This window comes from Patagioenas fasciata, chromosome 15 (genome assembly GCF_037038585.1).
Source record: "Patagioenas fasciata isolate bPatFas1 chromosome 15, bPatFas1.hap1, whole genome shotgun sequence".
In the NCBI taxonomy this organism is placed as follows: Eukaryota; Metazoa; Chordata; class Aves; order Columbiformes; family Columbidae; genus Patagioenas; species Patagioenas fasciata.
The window spans coordinates 9,406,045-9,427,491 of record NC_092534.1 but is presented as its reverse complement, the minus strand read 5'-3'; the positions used below and the strand labels follow the sequence as shown (position 1 = coordinate 9,427,491).

General features: G+C 51.6%; 2 protein-coding genes across 3 annotated transcripts; one reads left to right on the top strand and one right to left on the bottom strand.

Moving 5' to 3' along the window:
• Positions 1 to 408: 408 nt before the first annotated feature.
• LOC136108655 (uncharacterized) lies at positions 409 to 21,105 on the bottom strand. 2 transcript variants are annotated; one of them, XR_011741426.1, is made up of 15 exons: positions 21,027 to 21,105; positions 18,174 to 19,312; positions 15,514 to 15,730; positions 14,562 to 14,719; positions 14,103 to 14,204; positions 13,107 to 13,304; positions 12,186 to 12,745; positions 11,571 to 11,838; positions 10,668 to 10,878; positions 9,338 to 9,480; positions 8,325 to 8,438; positions 7,299 to 7,502; positions 6,508 to 6,601; positions 5,323 to 5,521; positions 409 to 1,965 (listed from the first exon to the last, which is right to left on the bottom strand). XR_011741426.1 is itself a non-coding variant. In XM_065850701.2 (14 exons), exons 2-14 carry the CDS (start codon positions 19,036 to 19,038, stop codon positions 5,458 to 5,460), a joined length of 3,198 nt encoding a protein of 1,065 aa, XP_065706773.2. In that variant the 5' UTR covers positions 19,039 to 19,312; positions 21,027 to 21,105; the 3' UTR covers positions 5,310 to 5,457. The 2 variants fall into 2 exon arrangements, 1 of the variants encoding a protein (XP_065706773.2); XM_065850701.2 differs by lacking the exon at positions 409 to 1,965 and having other exon boundaries at positions 5,310 to 5,521.
• On the top strand, positions 3,027 to 4,908 carry LOC136108656 (uncharacterized). Its single transcript, XM_065850702.2, has 3 exons — positions 3,027 to 3,411; positions 3,507 to 3,667; positions 4,069 to 4,908. The coding sequence occupies exons 1-3, from the start codon at positions 3,027 to 3,029 to the stop codon at positions 4,444 to 4,446; spliced, it is 924 nt and encodes a 307-aa protein (XP_065706774.2). The 3' UTR covers positions 4,447 to 4,908.
• Positions 21,106 to 21,447: the final 342 nt, after the last annotated feature.

The window sequence follows — 21,447 nt, the reverse complement described above, 5'->3', positions numbered from 1 at the left end:
ACTGTCAAGTAGCTCTGTAGAACTGGAACAGCAGAAAAAGGACATTGTTGGGGTTCCTCTCTAATCTGCAGAAGCAGGTGAATTTAGCAGTTTAGCTGAAACATTTTGAGATTAATTAAGTCTTCAGCAACAGTCTCTGAACATCTGGCCTGCCCTCTCTTGAGGTCTGAGGCTGATTCTTGAGGTGCACAGCAGCCATGGACAAGCTCAAGAGTTCAGGACTGTCTGCACCAGAACGTGCTTATTGCACACATTTGTATTTCAGGGCTCTTAACCTAAAAACAGTGCCACAATGCACTTTTTCTCTGTTTTCCTGTGACACAGAGCATGCCCTAAAGCTGTAGGAATATACCTGCTTATTAGCCTTCCTCAAATGTCCTGGTTCCACCATAAATAACAAATATCACATCACAATTTGCAGCTATTTATTTGTTTCCTCTTCAGGCATGTGAAAGATGCTCTGTAACATGGGATACAGCAGTCCAGGTGGCTGGTAGCAGTCCATGTTGTTAGATAATGTTATTGCTGCCATGAGGCTTGACAAATCCTGCAAAACAGTGATGCTGGGTAAAATTGCAGCCTGGGAGAAATGGCCATTCTTCCCTGGCACAGATCTTCCTGCTTTGGCAACATTTCAGCACAGGACATCTCATATTGCTAATCTTCCTCCAAATGCAGTACCATTAAACCACATTGCCAGTTCTTTCGGATTACCTGTCTCCAGGGGGCTAAGGCTTTCCTGTTTGTACAGCAGTGGAGCTGCTATCGAGGTGAAGAGCTAAGAGCTAACCACGTCACCTCAAAGCTGTGCTGGGCAGGCTCTGAAACAGGACACAGAGAAACCCAGTGGAGCATTGCCACACCAGCTCCTTTTGCCCATCCAGCACAGCTGTGTTCAAAGCACATTTCCATGCAGGCCAAGAAGGAATTTGGTGTTCTCCCAGCAGATTAGTCCCTTCCACAGCATCATTGCCTTCACTCTACTTGAAATGCTTCTTGCTCTCTTGGCTGCAAGAAGCTCTTTTCCATAGCTGAATTGAGTGTAAACCAGCACTGTCCTCCTTGTGCTTCTGGAGGATGTTTTTAGTATTTTTTTCCCATCTGAGCCAGAAAGAAAAAGGACTCGTCTTGCCAGCTTTGGTAGTGGCTATTTAGAATGCTGTGGGAAAGCAATAAAACCAGTGAGGATGGATCAGTGTCCATCCCCAGCTGCTTGCAGCTGTTCCAGCTTCCCAAAGGCACGCTGGGGATTGGAGGAGGGCTGGAAACTGGAGGAAAAGAGAATGGTGAGCAAGAGGACCTTGTTGAGGTGCTACTGGCCACAGGGCCCTGGTCCTCTCGTACCTGCAGCCACAGGCAGCTCAAGGTGATGGTTTCCTTGTAACGTCTCCCCTTGGCATGGAGAAAGCAGGGTATTTCTGACCTTCCCCTCTTGCTCTGCAATTGCAGTGTCTGTAGCTGGGGATGTCTGTTTTCCTATATCCACTCCCCCAGCTCTTATCTACAAAGTCCCTAATGCATGTAGAAGGGTGTGGGGAGGCCTTTAGATGGAAACAGATCTGGATCAAAGTACAACCTACATCTGTTGAGTTAATGTCTCTCTCTTTTGCCGTGGAAGAAGTAAAATGCAGAGAGGCACAACTCCTGTGTCGAATTAAGTGGCTCTGTTTCTGTCTGTGGCTTTCTGTGGCTGATGTACAACAGTCTCTATGCCTCCTTGGCCAACAAAACAAATTATTTTCCTTTTAAGATCCACATGTGCCTGAGGAAGCGTGGTTTGGAAAAGGTTCCTACATCACATCTGCTTGGCAGCCACCACTTCAGATAGCTTCCATTATACATTACTAATCCAAAAAGTGTTTTGCTGTCTCATGGGAATTATTGGAAGCTATTTATTTTGGTGATGTGAAACTGAAAAGTATGTCCTTTAGGCAGCAGTTGCAGCACTGGACATCCAAGAAACACCTGCAGCGAAGGAAGCTGATTAGAAGTTGGAAAAAAACCTCCACCATAGTTGTGTACACACATGCATATGTATGTATACAGACATATAGGTATATCCACATATAGGTATATGTGTGCACATACACACGGCTCCAAGCACTGGCCCTCCTGACCTGGCCCCACCATGATGCCTGCAGCGAGGGAAGGGGCTGGTCCCGCCACGCTGCTTTTCTCTTGGGTGCGACCCAAAGCAAACACGTGCAGGGACCGTACCAGCAGTGCAGTCCCTGCTACACCCACCTGTGCGTACACAGTGAGTGTGAACGCGTCCTGAGCCACTGTCCCGTAGCTGACAGCACCAGCCAAAGCTGTGAGCATGGGGAGAAAAGGGAAGCACAGGAGGTACAGGCATTATGTTTGTAGTTTTACCTTCTTTAAAACTGCTATACAAATGGTTGCTTTTGCTTCTCCCAAAGGTATGGGACAGCATCATCTCCAGACTCAAGCGGCAGGTTCTGTAGCACCAACAGTTTCCATGCAGTAGCTGTCAACATGGGCATCCCTGGTTCTGCTCAACATAACCTTCCAGACCATCAAGGAGACACGAGGCTCTGGTAAGGACCTGCCAGCCTTGCTGGGACTCACACTGAGCTCCCTGGGACACTGAGCTTCTGCTCAGGATTCTGACTGCTCCTGATTCCTCACTGTGCTGCTGGCAGGCAGGAATCCATGTCCAGTTTGGGACACTGGGCAGAGCCGAGCCCCTTACCATCCTCTGCACCCTCGGCAGACCCAGGGACTGGGCTGGATCCCCTGTTCCGAGGGGTCTCTGTGTGAGCAAGGGACGGGTTTCAGGCTGTCCTGAGTTGCTTTGGTGGGAAGAGCTGCCTCCTTCCTCCTCTGTGGCTGGGAACCAGGTCACTGCTGGCAGGTGGGATGGTGCTGAGGGGCCCCACGGCTGGTTCCAGCAGCCTGGCAGCAGAGCACTAGCAGAGCCTGAGCACCGCTGTGGGGCTCTGTGCTGCCTGGGAGCGGCTGCACTCCGGGCATGTAGGTGTCAGCACGAGACGGTGCCGGGAGCGATGGGTCGGCTGGATGATCATGCCAAGAGGAGGATTGTGGAGCTGCGCAGGGCTGGGCTGAGCTTCCGCAAGATCAAGAAGGTGCTGGAGCTGGACGATATCCGGGTGACGCCACAAGCTGTGTACCTTTTCCTCAAGAGGAATAGCGTGGAGCCAGGGTCTATGGCAGCTGGCTGGGATGGGGACCAGCCCTGGCCCCTGCAGCGGGGGCGTGAAGCTGAGCCACCTGAGCCCCCATGTGCCCAACCCCCAGCAATGCCCAGTGGGGACCCGGCCGGCAGCCAAGACACCAAGGAGGGCATCCAGATTGTTAGCGTGACCTCGCTCTGCAAGGACGGTGGGCAGCTTGGGGAGGCCCTGCCTGTGGGACTGCCCCCCAGGAACGGTAAGGGCTGGCTCCCCTTTGGGGGTCACCACCATGGCCACCCCCTAGCAGTGCTGGACCTCCTTTTGAGGCATTACTCTCGCTGTCCCTTGCAGGCAATGATGGCTTCACAGGCACACCCTCGGCTTTGGGGGGCCCAGCCACGCCCCTGCAACCCCTGCCCATCCGAGGGCAGCTGGTCACACCCCCCGCCGGGAACCCAGCCCCGATGGTGAAGAAGAAGATCGTGGACAGGGCTGTCCTCCTGCAGGAAAAGGTAGGGTGCTAGGTGGCATGGTTGTACAAGACCCCCCAGAAACGGAAGGCGTGGAAAGAAAAACCCAGGATACGCTATTTCTGTCCCTGCAGAGAGCAAACACAGGCTGACCAGCGCAGGCAGCCTGGCTGACTTGCAGCAGCACCCACCACCGGGCAGCTAAGCATGTACCGACAGCATGCAGGGCAACATGGAGCTCCTGCGGAACAGCGGCACAGGGGCTGGGTGGGGATGAAGTGCACCCCGGGGTGCAGTGAGTTCTAGAGGTGCACAACAAGGTGGTGACTTTCTCTCCTACCTTATAGCTAAGTGCAGAAGAAATCCTTCTCTTGCTAATCGCCATTAAAAGAGCAGCTGATAATGTTTTACCTTCGCTTCTCTCCTGCCTCCCACTACTCCAGGTCAAAGATGCCAGTACTCAGACCGCCCTGCTGAATCCCATGATTCCTGGAAATCAAAACCTTGCTTGGGGTGGACCAGTGCTTCCCCCTGCTGCCAGTTCCCATGCCATTGCTGAAAAGTTGGATGCTGTACAGACGGAGATCCAGAAGCTGAGCCAGGCCCTGCATGCGGTGCTGGAGAGGCAATGCTGCCTGGAGCGCCAGCAGGAGCAGCAGCAGCGGCTGCAGCAGGAGATGCTGATGACGCTGCAGCAGCTCAGCTCCACTGTGAGCCACGGAACAGTGCCAGCCAACCAGCCCTGCGTCCCCTTCAGTGGTATGGTTGAGCCCTCTCCCACTGTGCCCAACTTCAGCCAGTTCAAGATGGAGCTCATCTGACCTCACACAATGCCAGCGTGATCTAGCAGCACTGCGCTGACGGCAGGATGAAGCCATCAAGAACCACCAACTTGCAGCAGCTGTGCCAGCTGCCTAAGGATTATGTGGGGCACCCAGCAGAGAAGGTCACTGGCGCCTCATGTTTTCAGCCCTGTTGACTGAAAGGGGCTGCCTGGCATAAGAGAAAGGGTAATGGAAAGCTGAGACCTTACTCCTGTTGTGCTGCCCATCCTGGCTGGCGCTGAAGCTGGCTGGTGCCCAGAGTTCAGCAGTGCAGGCAGGTTGCCTCCAAGTAGAAGGTGTAACTAAGAAAGACACAGCAGGGAGGTGAGTCTCAAAGAAAACACGAGGCTTCCTCTCACAAGGGTCAGTGCTGTGGTGATCAGTTACAGAAATGCTCTGTGCCCTCCCTCTGCAGAGCCTTGTTCGGTAAAAATCTATATACACTATGGTTCAGAAACAGCATGGTGTCTTTTTCTTCATTTTATCTAACCCTCACCCACCAGGGAGCAGGCTGGATCTGTCTTGGATGCTGTCACTATGTGCGGAGCTGCACAGGGTGCTCAAACCCATGAACTGAGACCACCGCTCTGCACATGAGGATGCTACTGGAGGCCTGGCATCGGCCTTGGTTCATCACCCAGCAGTGAATGTTGAGAGGATACATGGTATGTCATTCCCCTGCATCAGTCACGCAGGCTTCCTTCTTTCTGGTCACCACACTTAGCACAAACTTTGCCTAGAAGTCATCCCCAGCCTGTTTCTTTAAACTCCTTTTGTCTGAGGTCATGATTCAGAAGTGTAAAAATAATTCAGGTATTTGTATACACACAGAGCTGTACATACACACACACACACATATATATGTATATATACCCCTGGGAATTTTGCAGGTCCTTGCAGCAACCCCAGTAGACAGGGCAGCTGGACAACCAGTCTGCCCCAACCCCAGAGGCACGTGTCTGGCCCCAGTGCTGTCAGACCCTGTCGCTGCAGCGGTGCCCGGGAGCACTAGAAGTCTGCTGCCATCTCCCCGCGGTCATTCATTTCGATGTTGGTGTAATTTCGGGGATGTCTGAAAAGCAACAGACAAAGAAAAATGCAAGATCCAGTCTCCTTGCTCTTTTGCACAAGGCAGCTAATCTGCACCTTATCTCTGCACTTAAAGTGAAGAGGCTGGATGACCAGCCTTCAGCAGGCACAGAGTTTACTAAGGTCTCTGTCACCATTTTGGGGAAAAATTGGAGCAGAACACCTGCCATCACCTGGCACATGTACACCAACTGAAAACCATGCTGGTTTCTGAAAGATATTCCCTAAACCTGACTTCCGGTATATTTTGAACTCTTTTTTTTAAAAAAAAAAAAAAGCATACTGAGTTTTCTGTTCCCCAAATATATTTTAAGAACTTTCCTCATTTCTAACACTTGCACACCAGCCTCCTATGCAATGATGAAAGAAGATCAGCAAAAAATCATGGAAATAAATCCCCTGGGCTGTTTAGATAACCCATCCACAGTAGTATTTAATTCAGACAAACACATAGCCTGGCTGTTAAGCTGCTGTTTGCCTGGTGGTAAAGTTAGGAAATGTCAAGTAATTATTTAAAGTCATGTCAGGTTATAGCATGGAAGCTGTTTCCCATAAAGTTAAACCTAAACTGTCCATTGCTTCCACTCTGCTCTAAGGAAAAGCTCTTCCCTGTGGCCAAAGCGTCATCTCTCAGTGCCCCTTGTGTGCCATGAGCCTTCAGATTTCTGCTCTCTCACCACAGCACATTGTAAGACTGATGGCCTGTACACTGTGCCCATTGACATGCCTGGCATTATCTGTGGTTTCACTGGTTGTTCTCTTAACCTCCTGCGGAACCTGCAGTCTGCCCCATCAAAGGGGGTTTTCTGCAAAAATCAGGAGCAACATATTGGAGCATTCAGACGCAGCATCTCAATGTAGGTGTTCACCCAAGTGAAGGACAGGGCATCCCCGCACAGCAATTAGAAAGGAATAACTGGGGAAGGAGAGGGTGAAAGATGCAAGGCAGATGGGAAGGTGGTTTCTCACCTTTTGGTGAAGTAAAATGCCAGGCTGACCAACAGAGAGATGAGCAGGAGAGATCCCACGACAAACAGGGCTATTTCCCAGCCCTGGAAGGAAGCTGAGGGTGCAAGGGTAAAAACAGAACATTGTAGCCATGACCTCCCCCAGCGCAGGGTGCCACCAGGAGGCCACCGAATCAGAGTCACAGAATGGGTTGGAAGGGACCTTTAAAGATCAGCTAGTCCAACCCCCCGCCATGGGCAGGGACATACTTCACTAGATCAGGTTGCTCAAAGCCCACCCCAACCTGACTTTGAACACTCCCAGTGATGGGGCACTCACAGCTTCTCTGGGAACCAACAGATTGGGCTGTCCTGGCCCCCCGATCTGGAAAGCCACACTTCCACCCCCCCAGCTGCACCCCCCCGCGCCATCCCAGCTCTGGCCGGTTCCGCCTGGGTGCCAGCTGCTGCTCTGAGCAACTGGGCTTCTGGGCTGTGTGCCCAACAGCTCCAAAAGCAAGGGGCTCCCTGGTGGCGCTCCGTCTCAGATGATGTAGACACCCAAACTTCCAGTGGTATTGGTGTGATAGGGCTGACTGCCCCATCACACTGGAGGGAATGACTGTCATTACTTCTCTCATACTGACCCACCAGTTTCTAGAAGGCAGCCGTGTTTGGGAAGCATCACCAGAGATCCCTGGTAGCTTGCCTTGCATTGTCCCTCTCACATGGAGACGTGGCCTGACCCTGGCCCCAGCCCCATTCGCTTGTGCTGGAAGCAGATCGCTGTGCTTAGCTTCACCTCCTACTCACCACCACTGTGCAACACGGACGGTGCATTTTTTGGGGTGACACACTGAGGACTGGTTTTCAGCACCCTCCCATCCACGGAGAAAGGGTGGGGGCTGGCCAGGAAGCCCTGGAACCAGGTCTCAATGGACCGCTGCTGCTCTGGCTGCCGAGCCCACACCTGGCCCCAGACCTTCACCAGTGACCCCACACACGTCAGGTTTAGCTCTGCAGAGAAACAAGAGACAGTCTTGAGTGGCTGGAAACCCTCTGGCTATTCAGGAACACTTTGCTCCCATGACTTCATGCCCTGCTCCAGTAACAGCCTCCTGCTCCCATAATCTTCACCATCTTCTCCCCACCTCTCTGAAATCACACTGCCGTGCTGCATCACAGGTTAGCATGTGCTCAGCCTTTCTTTTGGTAACAAAAAGGACTTGGAGTTGTCCTCCCAACCCAGCAGAATACTTTGTCCTACACTTTGTAACTTCATGATCTCTACCTGTTGGTGAGAGTTGTCTGAAATAGTTCAAAGGGCTAAAAAGGTGTTTAGGTGAGGGAGACAAAGCATGGCTGTGAAGCTTTCATTTCCTTACAAAACTAGCCAAAAACCAGGAAACATTTATTCCCATCCCTCAAAAGCTGTAGGCCCCTAAGACTTCCAGAAGTGACTCTTTGGTACTTTGAATAAATAAAGGACACTGAAGGAGTCTGATCGAGTTGAGAACCAGAGTCCTCTAGAGCGCAAATGGTTTTTTGCTTTGCGAGTTTAGGATATTCAGCCTGTCTGGCAGACATCTCACAGCATCAGAGACTCCCATTCCTCACGGTCCCTCTAGCTTGCCCTTCCTCTAGTAAGCAGCTTGTGTCAGGCTCTCTCCTGCTCTCCTCACTGAAATCCCAGGTACCCATCACTGCTCCTGCAGTTCCCTTCATTCAAGTGTAAGTCTGCAAGCTTGGCTTGAGAAGAGACCATCCTGGTGATGAGCAGTTGTGGATGGGTGAGGGAGGAGGGCATCTCAAACCAGGAGAGTGGAGCGGGGCACCAACCTTGCAGGTAGAGCTCAGAGACGCCGCAGGAGCACTTCTCCTCTAGGGAGCTCACCAAGACCCTTCCCAAGCTTTCCAGCATCCTCTTGTGGTGCTGGGTCCACATGGAACAGTCTAGGAGAAAAGGAGACATGGTTTTCTGGTGCAGCTCAGGGCTGTTACTAAGCTCCCAGCTGTGTGCCCCTTTCAAAACACATGGCTTCACACCTGAGCTCAGGAGCAAAGCTCCTCCAGAGCCTGCATCCCACTCTCCCCTGCCCTGCTCCTGCAGGGTCAGTCTTCACTTCTGGCCTTCTATGACCACACACACCAGCTTCACTCCTTCACCAGCCTCCCAGGGGAGTGAGGAAGAGACATGCCCCAGTATGTCCTACCACACAAGTCAGTACAGAGTTGTCTCCCATGCTGGGAGAGGAGGGAGAGGTCCACTGCCTGCACCTCTCGGAACGTTGGAGGAGGAACCTCCATTTCATTTTACTGAGGTCCTGACTGCCCCAAGCTGATCCAAGCATGGCCTTTGCAGAGGCTGGAGACCCCGCTGTACTGCTCGCTGGTTCTGGTGTCAGGACTGAGCCACACAGCTTCATCCTGTGGATGGGCTCCGACAGGAGGGTTTGCTGGCAGCTTCCCTGACCATGCCCCCACCATCACGAGAGACCTTGGGGGGCCTTCCTGCCATTGCTGCAAATTAATGCTGCAGAAAGAAATCCTACGAGCAGAGCTGGGCCCTGCCTGAGCAGAGACATCTCAAATGAAGTACATGGCCACCTTCATACAAGCACACACTGGAGCTGTGAGTGAGGCTGCCCTTGGGCTGGCAGTGTGTCCACCATCCCATCAACACGTGGGTGTCTGTACCAGCTCTCCCCCAGCACGTCCCCTTTCACAACTGGGAGGCAGCAGGGTCCCTGTCAGCATCTCCCTCCCATCCCATGGGAAGTTGGGGTCAGCCCCCATCCCCCCGAGCTGAGCCCTCCCACCCCACCCCAGTGGGGATACCCAGATCTACTCACTGGGTGTCAGGAGGCAGAGGTGGAGATCCACCGCGAAGGTGTCCCGGGGACAGCTGTTCTGCAGACCAGGGGTAGGGTCCGAGATGGCAAACTGCAGCTCTGCGCTGGCACTGCCACTGGCACAGCGGCTCAGGGACAGGGGCCTGTTCCCAGAAGAGGAGTCAGAGCTCACCAACATGTTACACACCTTTCCTCCCTCCTCCAATCACAAATCCCTCCCAGGCCCCAGTTCCTTATGTTGCTGGGGATGATGGAGAGTTTGCTGGAGCTAGAACTGAAATGAACTTTAAAAGAGCCATCGCAGAGATGGATTCAGCCAACACCTCAAGTTGGAGAGGACCTGGGCTTGGCCAGAGCAAACCTATTTGGTCTGACTGGCTTCTGTAGGAGTAAAATTGCTGCCTCACTATACCCAGCCTCCCAAAATTAAGAGTTTGTCCTCCAGGATACAGAGTTTTCCAAGCTACACAATACCTGCCCATGCATTTCACTAACCTATTGCTTCCCTTCCCACACCAAGGCTAAGAAACTTGGTCATGGTGTCAGGAACCAGCTTTTCTGGACATGGTTGTTCAGGGTTAGACTGACAGAGGCTGCCTGGAGTCAACTCACGTGAGCTCTCCCAACAAACCACTGCCCTGGCACTATGAACAACCACCCCGGTGAGGCTTCAGCACAATGTTTCAGCCAGACAGAAGCCAGAGCTCTCAGTATCCCAGGAAAACTGCAGATGTGGGGCTACATGCTGTGCATGTGTGCTTGTAGGGGAGGCTATGAACGCTGAACCTCCTGTCACATACCAGGCGGAACAGCGGAGCAGAGGACTTAAGGAGCACAGATTGAATTAAAAGAGGTGATCATGTGGATACTAGGAAGTCCGCTAGTGTTCCCACCAAGAGAAAGGCCCAGCCCTATTTGTTTTTGAGTCCATCTAGGAGTGAAAGGGATGTTGGGTTTTATTTTGCTCTGCTGCTCACAGGGATTTTTGTTGTTGTTATTGTTTTGGTTTTTTTTAAACAAAAAGTTTGGCAAAGAAGCATATGCAGCTGCTATCTGTAACGGCTGCATTCCTTCTTGTGATGCCATACACATCCCTTGAGGGAAGTAGGTTAAGTGAGCACTGGAGGAACAAAGTTCAATTCCCTACACCAAGGGTGGGGAAATGTTTTCCTTTGCAGTGTGCTACCCACCTTTCTGTTTTTCATCACAGTGCTGGTGAATGCATTCAGCCGTGCAGGATGCAGGACAAGGCAGCAAGTTCAGCAACATGCCAGGTAGAGGCTCTGGGTGCAGAGAACCCAAAGACATTTTCCCAGAGAAGCGACCTCACCTGTCATCCTTGCAGGGCACAGCATAAGATGGTCCAAGGAAGTCCAAGTGTCCTCCAGCTGTGCTGGGCTCACATGTGTAAACCAAAGCATCCACCAGGTTCTCTGATGTTGCCTTTGTGTCTCCAGGAATCAAGCTGGTGCTGTACACAGCAATAGCACTGGAGCCTTCAACAGCAGCAGAGATGTCCTTGAAAGTCAGGTTTATGCCATCTGGAAATGCCAGCGGAATAAGTGGGATGAACAACGAGATAGTGTTAAGCTGAGCCTTGAGCCTGACAGGACAACCTGTTAACATGGAGAACTCCAAGAACAGAAATGGAAGACAGAATAATGGTGGTAACTGAGGCCAAGTAAAGCTGTAAAATAGCAACTGCTTGCGGTGAACAGAGATTTCCAAAAAGATCAAGGTTCCTCTGGGATGCAGAGTCCTCTTCATACAGACCAGCCAGAATTTAAGATGAACAAAAACCAGATCTAGATAAATGACTGTGCCGAGGAAACACCACCTCAGGACCAGGAGGAGGCAGCAGCACTGCAGGGCTCAGTGAGCACCAGTGAGCATGGCATCACTGAATGGCCCCACTGTCCTGGTAGACCTTGTTTCTCCTGAAAGCCCCTTTGTCTTGGTACTGGCAGGAGGAGTTTACAGTCCTCCCTGTCCCCCTGCTCTGCCCAGGGAGCTCAGCAGAGGCATGGAGTGGGATTAAGCACCTTCTTGGCTGGAGTGTGATGGAACAGCCCAGGTAGAACAAAGAGAGAAAAACAGGAATAATGGACAGGAAAGGCAAGGAAGAGTTTTTCCACATGCCATGCACCCTCCTCCATCCCTTTCCTCAAAGCTGCTCAACCTGCCCATTTGTTTGAAGACAGACCACACACCAGGTCCATGCCACCTGCCTCACCGTGCCCTCCATCCAGCGCAAACACGAACAGCCCCGTGGCTCCGATGGTGCCCCTCAGTGGGACGCTGGCCTGTGCCTTGGCCTCCTTCCCTGAGAAGAAGACTAGGCTGAGCCCTCCCAGGCTGGTGCCAGGCTTCCCCTCCAGCTCAACGAAGCGATCAGGGTTAGTGCCACCAGCCAGGCACAGCTCACTGATGAGGATGGCAGGAGGGACTCGTGCTGAGGAGCTGCTGCAGAAGTTCTCACCCAGCGGTGTCACCATGGCCACCTGCAGGGAGACATAAAAGCTGCTGCCACCACTGCTGCATTTCTTCAGGTGGAGTGATGGCTGCTCACAGCATTAACTTCTTGTTCGTGCCTCCCACAGGACCCTGGTGAGGCCTGAAGAAGACATGGTTCTGACTCCCAGCGGCTGTTCCTCACTCCCACCATCTCTTCAAGGGTTGTCCTGACTGTGGGGTCCCATCACCACACATCCCCATCACTGCCTTCACTCCCACTCTTGGGACTTGGAACAATTCTCTTTCCCTACTGTCAGGAGCACAGTGGATGGAGAAAGCACATCTGCTCTTCTAGTGTCTGTGGATGGAGAAAGGCCATCTGCCATCAACCCACCTGGAAACTGCTCTGGAGTTTCGCAGTCAGGCTGTGGCAGCGGCTCAGAGACTCATCCTCAGTGCTGTGAGAATCGTTTTCATACAGGATGCTCTGCCCTGGTACCAGCATTTTGACCAGCTGCTCTGCCTCCTCCAGCCTTCGAGACGTGTATACCACAGCATCCACCAGCCCCTCAGTGGTCACAGCCATGTTCACCGCATAGCGGTTGGTGTTGCTGTAGTAGAGAACCACAGCATCCGCCCCGTTCTGGATGGTGTTTGGGGGCAGCCTGATCATGGGTGCTGGGCTCACGGCGCTGCTCCCCACCAAGAAGTAACCCAGCTCATCTGTGTGGTGTCCTGACAGGTCCAACACCCGGTAGGCCCGGTTATTTTTACCATTGTAGAGGACCAACCAGTATCCCTGGAGGTCAAACCGTGTCCGTCCAGTGTAGAAGAGTTCAATGTATTCCGTATCCTCTCTTCCCCCTGGGTTGTCTGGGTTCACCTCGTTGATGAGTAGCTGGGCCACTTGCACTGAAGTTTCTTGAGTCTCTTTGGGTATCTCTGATGGGACACCTTGGAAAGCAAAAATGCCACAAATACAGGCCTAAGCACAGAGCCCCAGGGAAACTACATGTTGTACGCTATTTTGCTGGAGTGAGGGACTGAGGATGCTGGCTCGGATTTTTATCATTTGTGTGTTCTCCTTAGAAGAGCCTGGGTAATACTCTGGCTAACACCAGCTGTAAAAGCAGAGCTTGCTGTTATTGCAGACAATGAGCAATATGGGCTCTAGGAAATGGATGTGGTGGAATTGGAAGAGACCTTTGCCAGAGCTGGAGAAATGAAGGAACACTTCCCTCCTCTAGGAGAGCTAAACCTATGTGTCCACTGTCAAACATTGTATCCCCCAACCTGCAAGAATTACAACTGGTACCTGGAGGCAAGTCTGGCACGTTAATATCCTTGAAGCAGGAGCTTTCTGCTGTGATGTTTCTTCTGTCAAAGCTCAAAACTCTGGGTGTCTCTAGGAAGGTCTTGAAGGCTAGCAGCAGGCTGTTCAGCTGGTCCTCTGACTTAGCAGTCAGCAGAGTGGTGAACACAAGCCCCAGGTCCTGGCAGGCTGCCTTTGGCTCTGCAGAGGCGAGCAGAGAACTGCCTCAGTTTCCCCACACCGCCAAAGACCCACTTTCTCCTGGAAGAGACACAGAGCTCACCAGTGCATCTCCACCATCGCTGTCCTCCCGGTCAGACTGACTCGGGGCAGCTCATGCCATCTGCACAATGCTGTGAGCTCTGCCTGTGCCAAGGGACATCCTGGGACCAAGTCACATAGCACACCCAGATACTGTCCTCGCCCTTTCAAAGCCTTGTAGTCCCAACAGTGAACAGAACGGTCTCTTTGGGGGAAGTCTAAACATAAGCTGAACATCACACTGCTGACAATGCAGGCTGCAACACCATGGCTCTTCTCTTCAGGTGTCTGCATCTGCTCATCACACTCACACACTAACCTAGCAGGGACATCAGAAAAGCAACACAGACCAGTAAGGCCACTTGCATTTCTGCTGAAACTTGGCTTAGTTCATATGGATCATAACGCCAAGCAGGCATCGAATTCCTAGTTGGGAGGTCAACCCTGTTGTCACATCTGTCTGACTGCAAATGCTCAAGGTCAAAATAGCTGGTGGTCTGCGGAGGAGCATTGATGTGTGTTGGTGGAGCTGCAGATGGGAGCACTCTGCTGAACATGGAAGAACAGCACCATGCTCTGCCTGACACTCAACATTTCTGTCATCAGCACCAAGTTCAAATCAGCTGGGATCCGAGCCAGGAGGACTTGATACAACAGGGAACACAGGGCTGGAAATCAGAAGCAAATGGGCATTAATCACTGGAGGTCCCTGGACTGCCCTGCTCCTGCCCAGCTCACCTTTGAAGTAGGCAGCAGACACCCCACAGCTGCACGATTCATCGAGGGCCTGGACCAGAGTCATCAAAATCTCTTCAGACTTCAGGAGCCAGTCCTGGCAATCTAGGAAACAAAAAGCCAGCTGTTGCCCAGGCAGTGCAGCCTCGGTCACAGGATCCAGCTCATTCTGGGATGGGTGCAGCTCAGCTCCTGCATATCATTCAGAGCGCCTAAGGTCTTCACTTCCCGCAGAACAGATGAGTGGGGGAATGAAAAGTGGAGAAGCTCAGCTTGGCATGGGTTGCCATGAAGAAAAATATTGCAGAAAATTATCAGATGTCCTAGCTGTGTTTCCTTTGGTGTTATATTTACACAACCCAGCATGACTCTGGGTGGTCTCCCTGGACAGCTCTGGCTTTGTGCACCTGCTCTTGTCCTTCGGAGGTCCTGCCTGCAGAAGCAGAAATAACTAACACCCACCTGCTACATGAAGGCAGAAGGAGAGAGTCTGGCTGAAGCGCTTGCTGGGGCAGTCATTGAACTTTCCAGGGGTGGGCCTGCTGGGGATGTAGGACCAGGAGTCCCGGGTCACAGAGCAGCAGTTGCACTGGCTCATGGACATATTTCCCAGCTGGTGCCTGCAAGAGAAAGACATGCAAATGAAAGAAAACATGACCTTTCAGACAAAGGCCTGAGTCCTCTTCACCCATCAGTCACACTTGCCTGCACCAGAGGGTGAAACCAAGTGCTTATAGTCTTCTCCCTTCATGAGGTTTGGAGAGATATTCCATCCTCATCAGTACCTCCTTGTTTCAGGAAAAAAAAAAACAAACCCAAGGGCTCACTAAGTCTTGAGAGAGAAGAGCACAGGCTTCATCTGACCCTTTTTCTTCTAGCACTGGCTGCTTTTTTGACTGACCTAAAGTCAGGCAGATACTACAGGCAAACTCATGCTCAGTCTGGGACCACTGGGAAGAATGGTGGGGTGCAGCTAGAGAAACTGGAAGGGCAGGACCTGAAGAAGAAATGCTTGAGCTAGAGCCCTCAACTCAAAGGTGATGAGCATGACTGGGTGTTGACTAGATGACATTTCAAGGTTCTTTCCAACACAAACTGCTCTATGATTCTATGAAGTCCCACTCTGAGGAGCTGCATGGAGCAGAACTGCTCAGACCTCCTCAGAGAAGGAGATCACCTCATTATGGGACAAGTGCAGGTTTTATTTCATAAGTGGGAGGAAGACGAGCAAAGGAAGGAATAGGAATATGCTGTGAGTAAGTGGTGACCCTGTCACGGGAGTAAACTATACCCTATCCCAACCCCGCTGACCCTGGTCTGGAGATGGCACTCATCTTCCATACTTGGGTTTGGAACAGCAGGCAAGGGTGACTCTGGTGCCAAACCTCCTCCCAGCCATGCCCAAGCCTCTCACCGCTGTTCCTTGTAGGCAGGTCTGCCTGGGGTCAGGGTCTCCAGCAGCTCAGCGTTGGGTTCCTCGTTGCTTGTGTACACGAAAGCATCCAACAGGCCGGTCACCGGCAGCACCTTCCCCAGGACCAGGCTGCTGCTGCTGCCTCTGTAGAGGGCAATGGCATTGGGGCCACCTCTGAGGACAGGACGGGTGGTGTTCTCCGGGAACGACAGATCCACTGCATACCAGCAAGGAAAAGAACAATGATGGCATGTAAACAACACATGAGCAATACCCCCTATGTAGGAAACCAGCATCTCTTTGGTCCTGGACAGCAAGACACAGGAACTCAGAAAGTGTCTGGGGTTGTCTGACTATTACAAATTTGGCTTCTGCTGCCCCATCTTTCTGCTCACTAACATTTCTCACACTTGCTCAGCTTGAATTTCTCCATTTGTGGCCAGATCCACAGCGCGAAGGAGGCTGGAGGAGGGAATGGGAACAGAGTTCATCCTCCTATTCTGGTTCTGTGAACAGACAAGCTGAGTTATGCATAAGCAGGGGAACTAGAAAGCAATTGCTGATGTGACTTTGACTACAGTAAAATAATTTTTTAATTCTAAAAGAGATCTGCAAAATCCACTAACCTTTCATGTAGCAGTTGCTTCAATAGTGCACAAAAATACTGAAGAATTTGCATTTTATTCCAGCATTCAACAGTCCATGTTTTTTTTTACTCTACGCATACACACATATTCAGCAAAGGCCCAAGATAGCAGTACACAGAATTAAGGTTGAGGTTTGGTGGAGCTTTCTAATTTCATGAGCTTCCCAATCTCCTTCCTCATATTTACTGTTCCCTTCCCAAGCTATTTTCCCAGCACCCTGTAGGAACTGCTGAGGCTATTAAAAACCAGCAGACTGCTGACACATCTTGTCCCTGCATAAACGGCTCCAGGGAACAAACACTACAGGAGGAATCACATGAGAGGCAGAAGGGTAAGAAGTGGTTACACCTTGAGATGTGCCACCAGGGCACCTGCATGCTAAGGGACAGAACCTCTCCCATGAAGAAATGCTTGACAGTGTTGGGGTTGTTCAACCTGGATGAGAGAAGACTCCAGAAGACCTTATTGTGGCCTTTCAATACTTAAATAGTGCTTATAAGATGAGACACTTCTTACTAGAGCCTGTACTGATATGACAAGGGTAATGTTTTTAAACTGACAGAGGGTAGATCTAGATTAGAAGAATAAGGAAGACATTTTTATGATGAGGGCAGACAAACCTTACAAAAACAGGACCAACAGTCAGGGCCATTTTAAGAGCTCCTGTCCCAAATCTGAAGTGGTTAGGTTAAATGAAGTGGTCAGTTTCTCACAGAGTCACTATGACAGTATCCTTTTAAGGCAATTACAGTGTCATTGGGTGTTTTTTGGGGAAAACTTTCCACTAAAATGTGTATGCAGTATGTTTGAGACATCCTGACAAAGCATCATTGGAAAAAATACCAAAGCATATCTCCAGTCACCTTCTTGTCTTGAGGAGAGGAGAGGAGAGGAGAGGAGAGGAGAGGAGAGGAGAGGAGAGGAGAGGAGAGGAGAGGAGAGGAGAGGAGAGGAGAGGAGAGGAGAGGAGAGGAGAGGAGAGGAGAGGAGAGGAGAGGAGAGGAGAGGAGAGGAGAGGAGAGGAGAGGAGAGGAGAGGAGAGGAGAGGAGAGGAGAGGAGAGGAGAGGAGAGGAGAGGAGAGGAGAGGAGAAGTTTTAGTTGTAAAAGTTTTTCAGTTTTTATGGGAACCAGCTTTGTAAGGGATGAATATACTCCCTGACTCAGAAATCATGAGTCAGTGAATTACACAAGACATCTGCAGAGCTAGTGTCTCCAGCTGCCAAAATCTTCTTTAGAGGTGGCCAAAATAACAAGATATTTCTTCCTCCTCTGGTGGCCTGGAAGAAATCTCAAATGTTGGGAGGAAGTTTATATTGCAGCTCCATACAGCTGATGCACACGACCTACATCTGCAGATGGTGCAATAGAAGAAAAGCCCTTGTGCTTTTTCGAGAAGAGTCTGTATCTGCTGGGAATGACCACCAGTTTATGCATAAAGAAAGACACGTCAAGGAGATGTGGTGCTGTTGGGGTCCCCCAGCAGCCTGGCCACAGGGCTGGGAGCAGAACCATGTCCTCCTGAGCAGCAAAGGTACACGTGGGCTTCTCACTTCCATGAGGTCCCTCACCTGGAGCTCTGCAAGTCTACCAGCCCTGCGAGACATACTGCCTCCGTTTGTTTGTCCTGAACCCATCTCCATCTACCCTCTTTTGATGCCCTTCAGTTCTTGTACCAGGAGAAAGAGTAAGAAATTGATCCTTGTCCACTTTCTTCAGGCTACTCACATTTCTGAAACCTCTGTCAGAGCCCTCCTAAGCTTTCCCATTTCTAGGCATAGTTATTTCTCCTGTGGAAGCATTTCTAGAGCACTATCCATCCTAGATGACCTTCTCTGAATGTCTCCAATTCTAAAATATCCTTTTGGAGAATAAGGTATTGTACCACACAACAACTAAAGATACAAGCAAACCATGGCATAAAACAACAGGATCCTCCAGCCTCAAACTTGGCTGATCTCTCCCGCAGCTAGTCATCAAAATCCCGCAGGGAATCATCAAAATGCAGTCCTTACCTGGGGTTTTGCTTTGTGCTGGACCAATCAGAAGTAGCCCATCCAGTGAGGTTTTGCCGTAAACGTCCATGGTGAAATAAATGCTTTTGGTCTGACCATCGATCAGCACCAGAACAATGTCCCTCAGCTCGGTGGAGTGGGGACCCTGAAGCTCTATGAACTCTTCAGAAGAAGAGGCAGCAAAGACCTCACTGATCAGGACAGCAGACGCATTCAGCTGAGAAGTTAGGATGCAGTGGTTGTCTGTACCTGGGGTGGGCATGGCCACTTGGAAGATCCACTGAGAATCTGCCCCACGGCACCTTTCTATTGACTCATCCATGATCCTGAAGGTGGAGTCTTCCAGGAAAGCATCTCTGCCAGGGGTCAGTACCCTGACCAGCGTATCTGCTCTGTCCGTCTTCTTAGTCTTGTGGACCAAGGCATCTACTAGTCCGTAACTTGTGACACTCATGCCTTCCTTGTAGTTCCCTTTTCCATAGTAGAGAGCAATCGCATCAGGGCCATTCTGGACAGTGTTCTTAGGGATAACTATAGCAGGGCTCACAGAAGAGGAGCCAACAAGAAAGAACCCTTGGCTGTTAGTAACTTGGCCCTGAAGGTTTAAAACTTTGTAGGCTTGGTTTCCGTTGCCATTATAGAAGACCAGATAGTAGCCATCCAAGCGGGCTGTTTGACCGCTGGTGTGATAGAGCTCCACAAACTCAGAAGTGTCCTCTCTTGGGCTGTCAGCATTTACTTCATTAATCAAGAGGGCATGTTCTGTTTTCTGGTCCCTGGGGTTTTTTATGAGATTCTGAGCAGCAGCCTTGGGAAACCAGACATATACAAGTACCATCAATCCAACCAGCCAGACATCTCCCATGATGGAGGCTGGTATTGTTGTCTCAGTCCAAATCTAGGAGAGAGAGGGGCTGTCCTTTGCACAGCCACACACAGAGCACAGAAGGAAGCTGCCAGCAATTGGCTGTTGCAGGACAGAAACCTGAAGTCTCTGATCTGGGTGCTCACTGGCAGAGGCCCTGGCAGAGGCAGGCACACTTCTTCAGGGAGTTCTGGTTTGCAAAGCAAAGCAGCAATCCCACAAAAATCAGAATGAAAAGGGTGTGACTTGAACAAGAGATTTTCCAGCTCAGCTCCTTTAAAAGTTGGGGCAGGGGAGGAGTGGGAGAAAAGAAGATTGTTAGGAAACACAGAGACACACCAGTGACATTTAAGAGCCTTAAAACCCCATAGTTTTCCCTCCCTGTATTTCTTCAGGGGTTTATCAAGATGGATAATAGCGACTGCCATGGGACAAAGCCAGCAGTTTCAGTGTTTGAAACCCTGAGACGTGTATGAACACTGAAAGTTGTGCAATGTCTGCATTAATAGTTATTTCCCTGAGTACAATTTATTCTAGGGGAATTAACACAAAATGGCTCTAACAATTACAGTAACCACCTTCTCCATCAAGGTGAGAGTGGAGAAGGAGAGGATAGATGGGTTTGGCTGGATTGTTGTTGCATGCGTTGCAGAGCAGCTCCACTGACCACCAACCGACCCTGCTGCAGCTCTGACAGATGTGGAGCAAGTTCTGCAGAATAAGCAGTGGGGTGGGACTGATGTTTGAAAAAGAAGTGAGATTTGTTTTCCCATTTCCAGAGATGTTTCCACAAACAGCTGTACTATCACCTGCTCAGTTTACTTGACCTCCTTGCAGTCTTTGGCCGGCTGAGATCAGACATGCAGAGGTTTCCAGCCCATGCAATGCTTACCAGCACTGACACTGGAGTTTGGCCACATCCACACCTGGCTGACAATCAGGAACACACCTAACCCTCCAGCTGCTTAAAATCACAGCTGATGAGGACAGCAGCCCAAATAGGTGACTGCTGTGTGGTGGATACCTGCCATTTTCTAGGGGAAGTGACAGTGGGGCCATAACATCACAACCTTCACTATCACAGCCACCTGAGCTAATTGCAGTGCACAGGTGTCTCCTCACAAACAGGAGGAAACGGCATTAACTCCAGAGCATGAAGCTGACAGCAATTCCACAAAAGAACAGACCCCAATGGAGAGGTGACCCTGAGCCATGCTGCTCCAAAACACGTTCCACTGTGCCTGACAGTTCTCGAGCCCACCTGCTTTCAGGCTACAGAAGATGAAGACGCACACACGTGCCTCACGTCTCCACCACACAGACAAGCCCGGTGCTGCTCTCTCTTCTGTTAGATGGTCACTATCAAAAAGGTCTCCATTCCCTTTTAGGCACAGACCAAGCCCAAAATCACTATCAACATCCCTCCTCTGGCAAACTCTTGCTGCTGCCCAGCCTCCAAAGAAAAAGTAACTGTACCAGCTTCTCCCTAAACCCATCCTCGCAGGTGCCCGATTTCCACGGTCGCCCCCCATTTCAGGAGAAAGGAGGAGGAACACACGGGGGAGCTCCTGTCCAGGGGCCTGCGCGGGACACAAGGAAACCCACCAAAAACCGGAGAAAACAGCAGGAAAAAATACGCCCCCACAGCCCCAAACTGGACAGATTTAGAAGCGAGGGGGGATTCCCGTCAGCCCCCTGCCCTGTTGCGAGGTGCGGACGGCAGCGGGAGCGCCGGCCGGAGAGGGGTGAGAAGGGACGGGGATGGGGACGAGCCTCTGTCCCGCCCGGGGAGGCGGCCCGGCTGCCGGCGGGGCTCCGTGGAGCGGCCGGAGCGGAGCTTCGTGGCTCAGCCCGGGCCGCTGGGAGCAGGATCTGCCCGGCCCCGCCCGCCCCGCAGCCCCGCGCCGGGCCGGGCGGTCCCCGGGCGGAGCGCACAGAGCGGGCCCGCTCCGGGGGTCTCGCTCGGCCCCGCCGCCCCGCGCACTCACCGCCGCTCGCTGCCACGGACGCGCCGCCACCGCTGGGGCCGCATCGGGGAGGGCAGGGTGGGGCGGGACGGGGAGGAGGAGGAGCTGGGGGAGCCATTCATAAAGCTCCAACCGCAAATTCAGTTCGCTCATCCTCGTGTCCCCAGAGACTCTTCTCTGGCTCTTCCCAGCTCTTCACCTGGGATGGATGGATGGATGGATGGATGGATGGATGGATGGATGGATGGATGGATGGATGGATGTTTACCCGTTGTGTGTCCATCCAGCCAAGCCAGGACTAACAGCACAGCTTTGCTGGAGGACATTGTGCCTTTTCTTGCACCAGCCTCAGCAGTTGAAGCTGGAGGGCTGTGTGGTGGTGGATGGTGGCCATGCCCAGCCTGCCACAGTGGCAGCAGCAGGGCTTTCTCACAGGACTGGT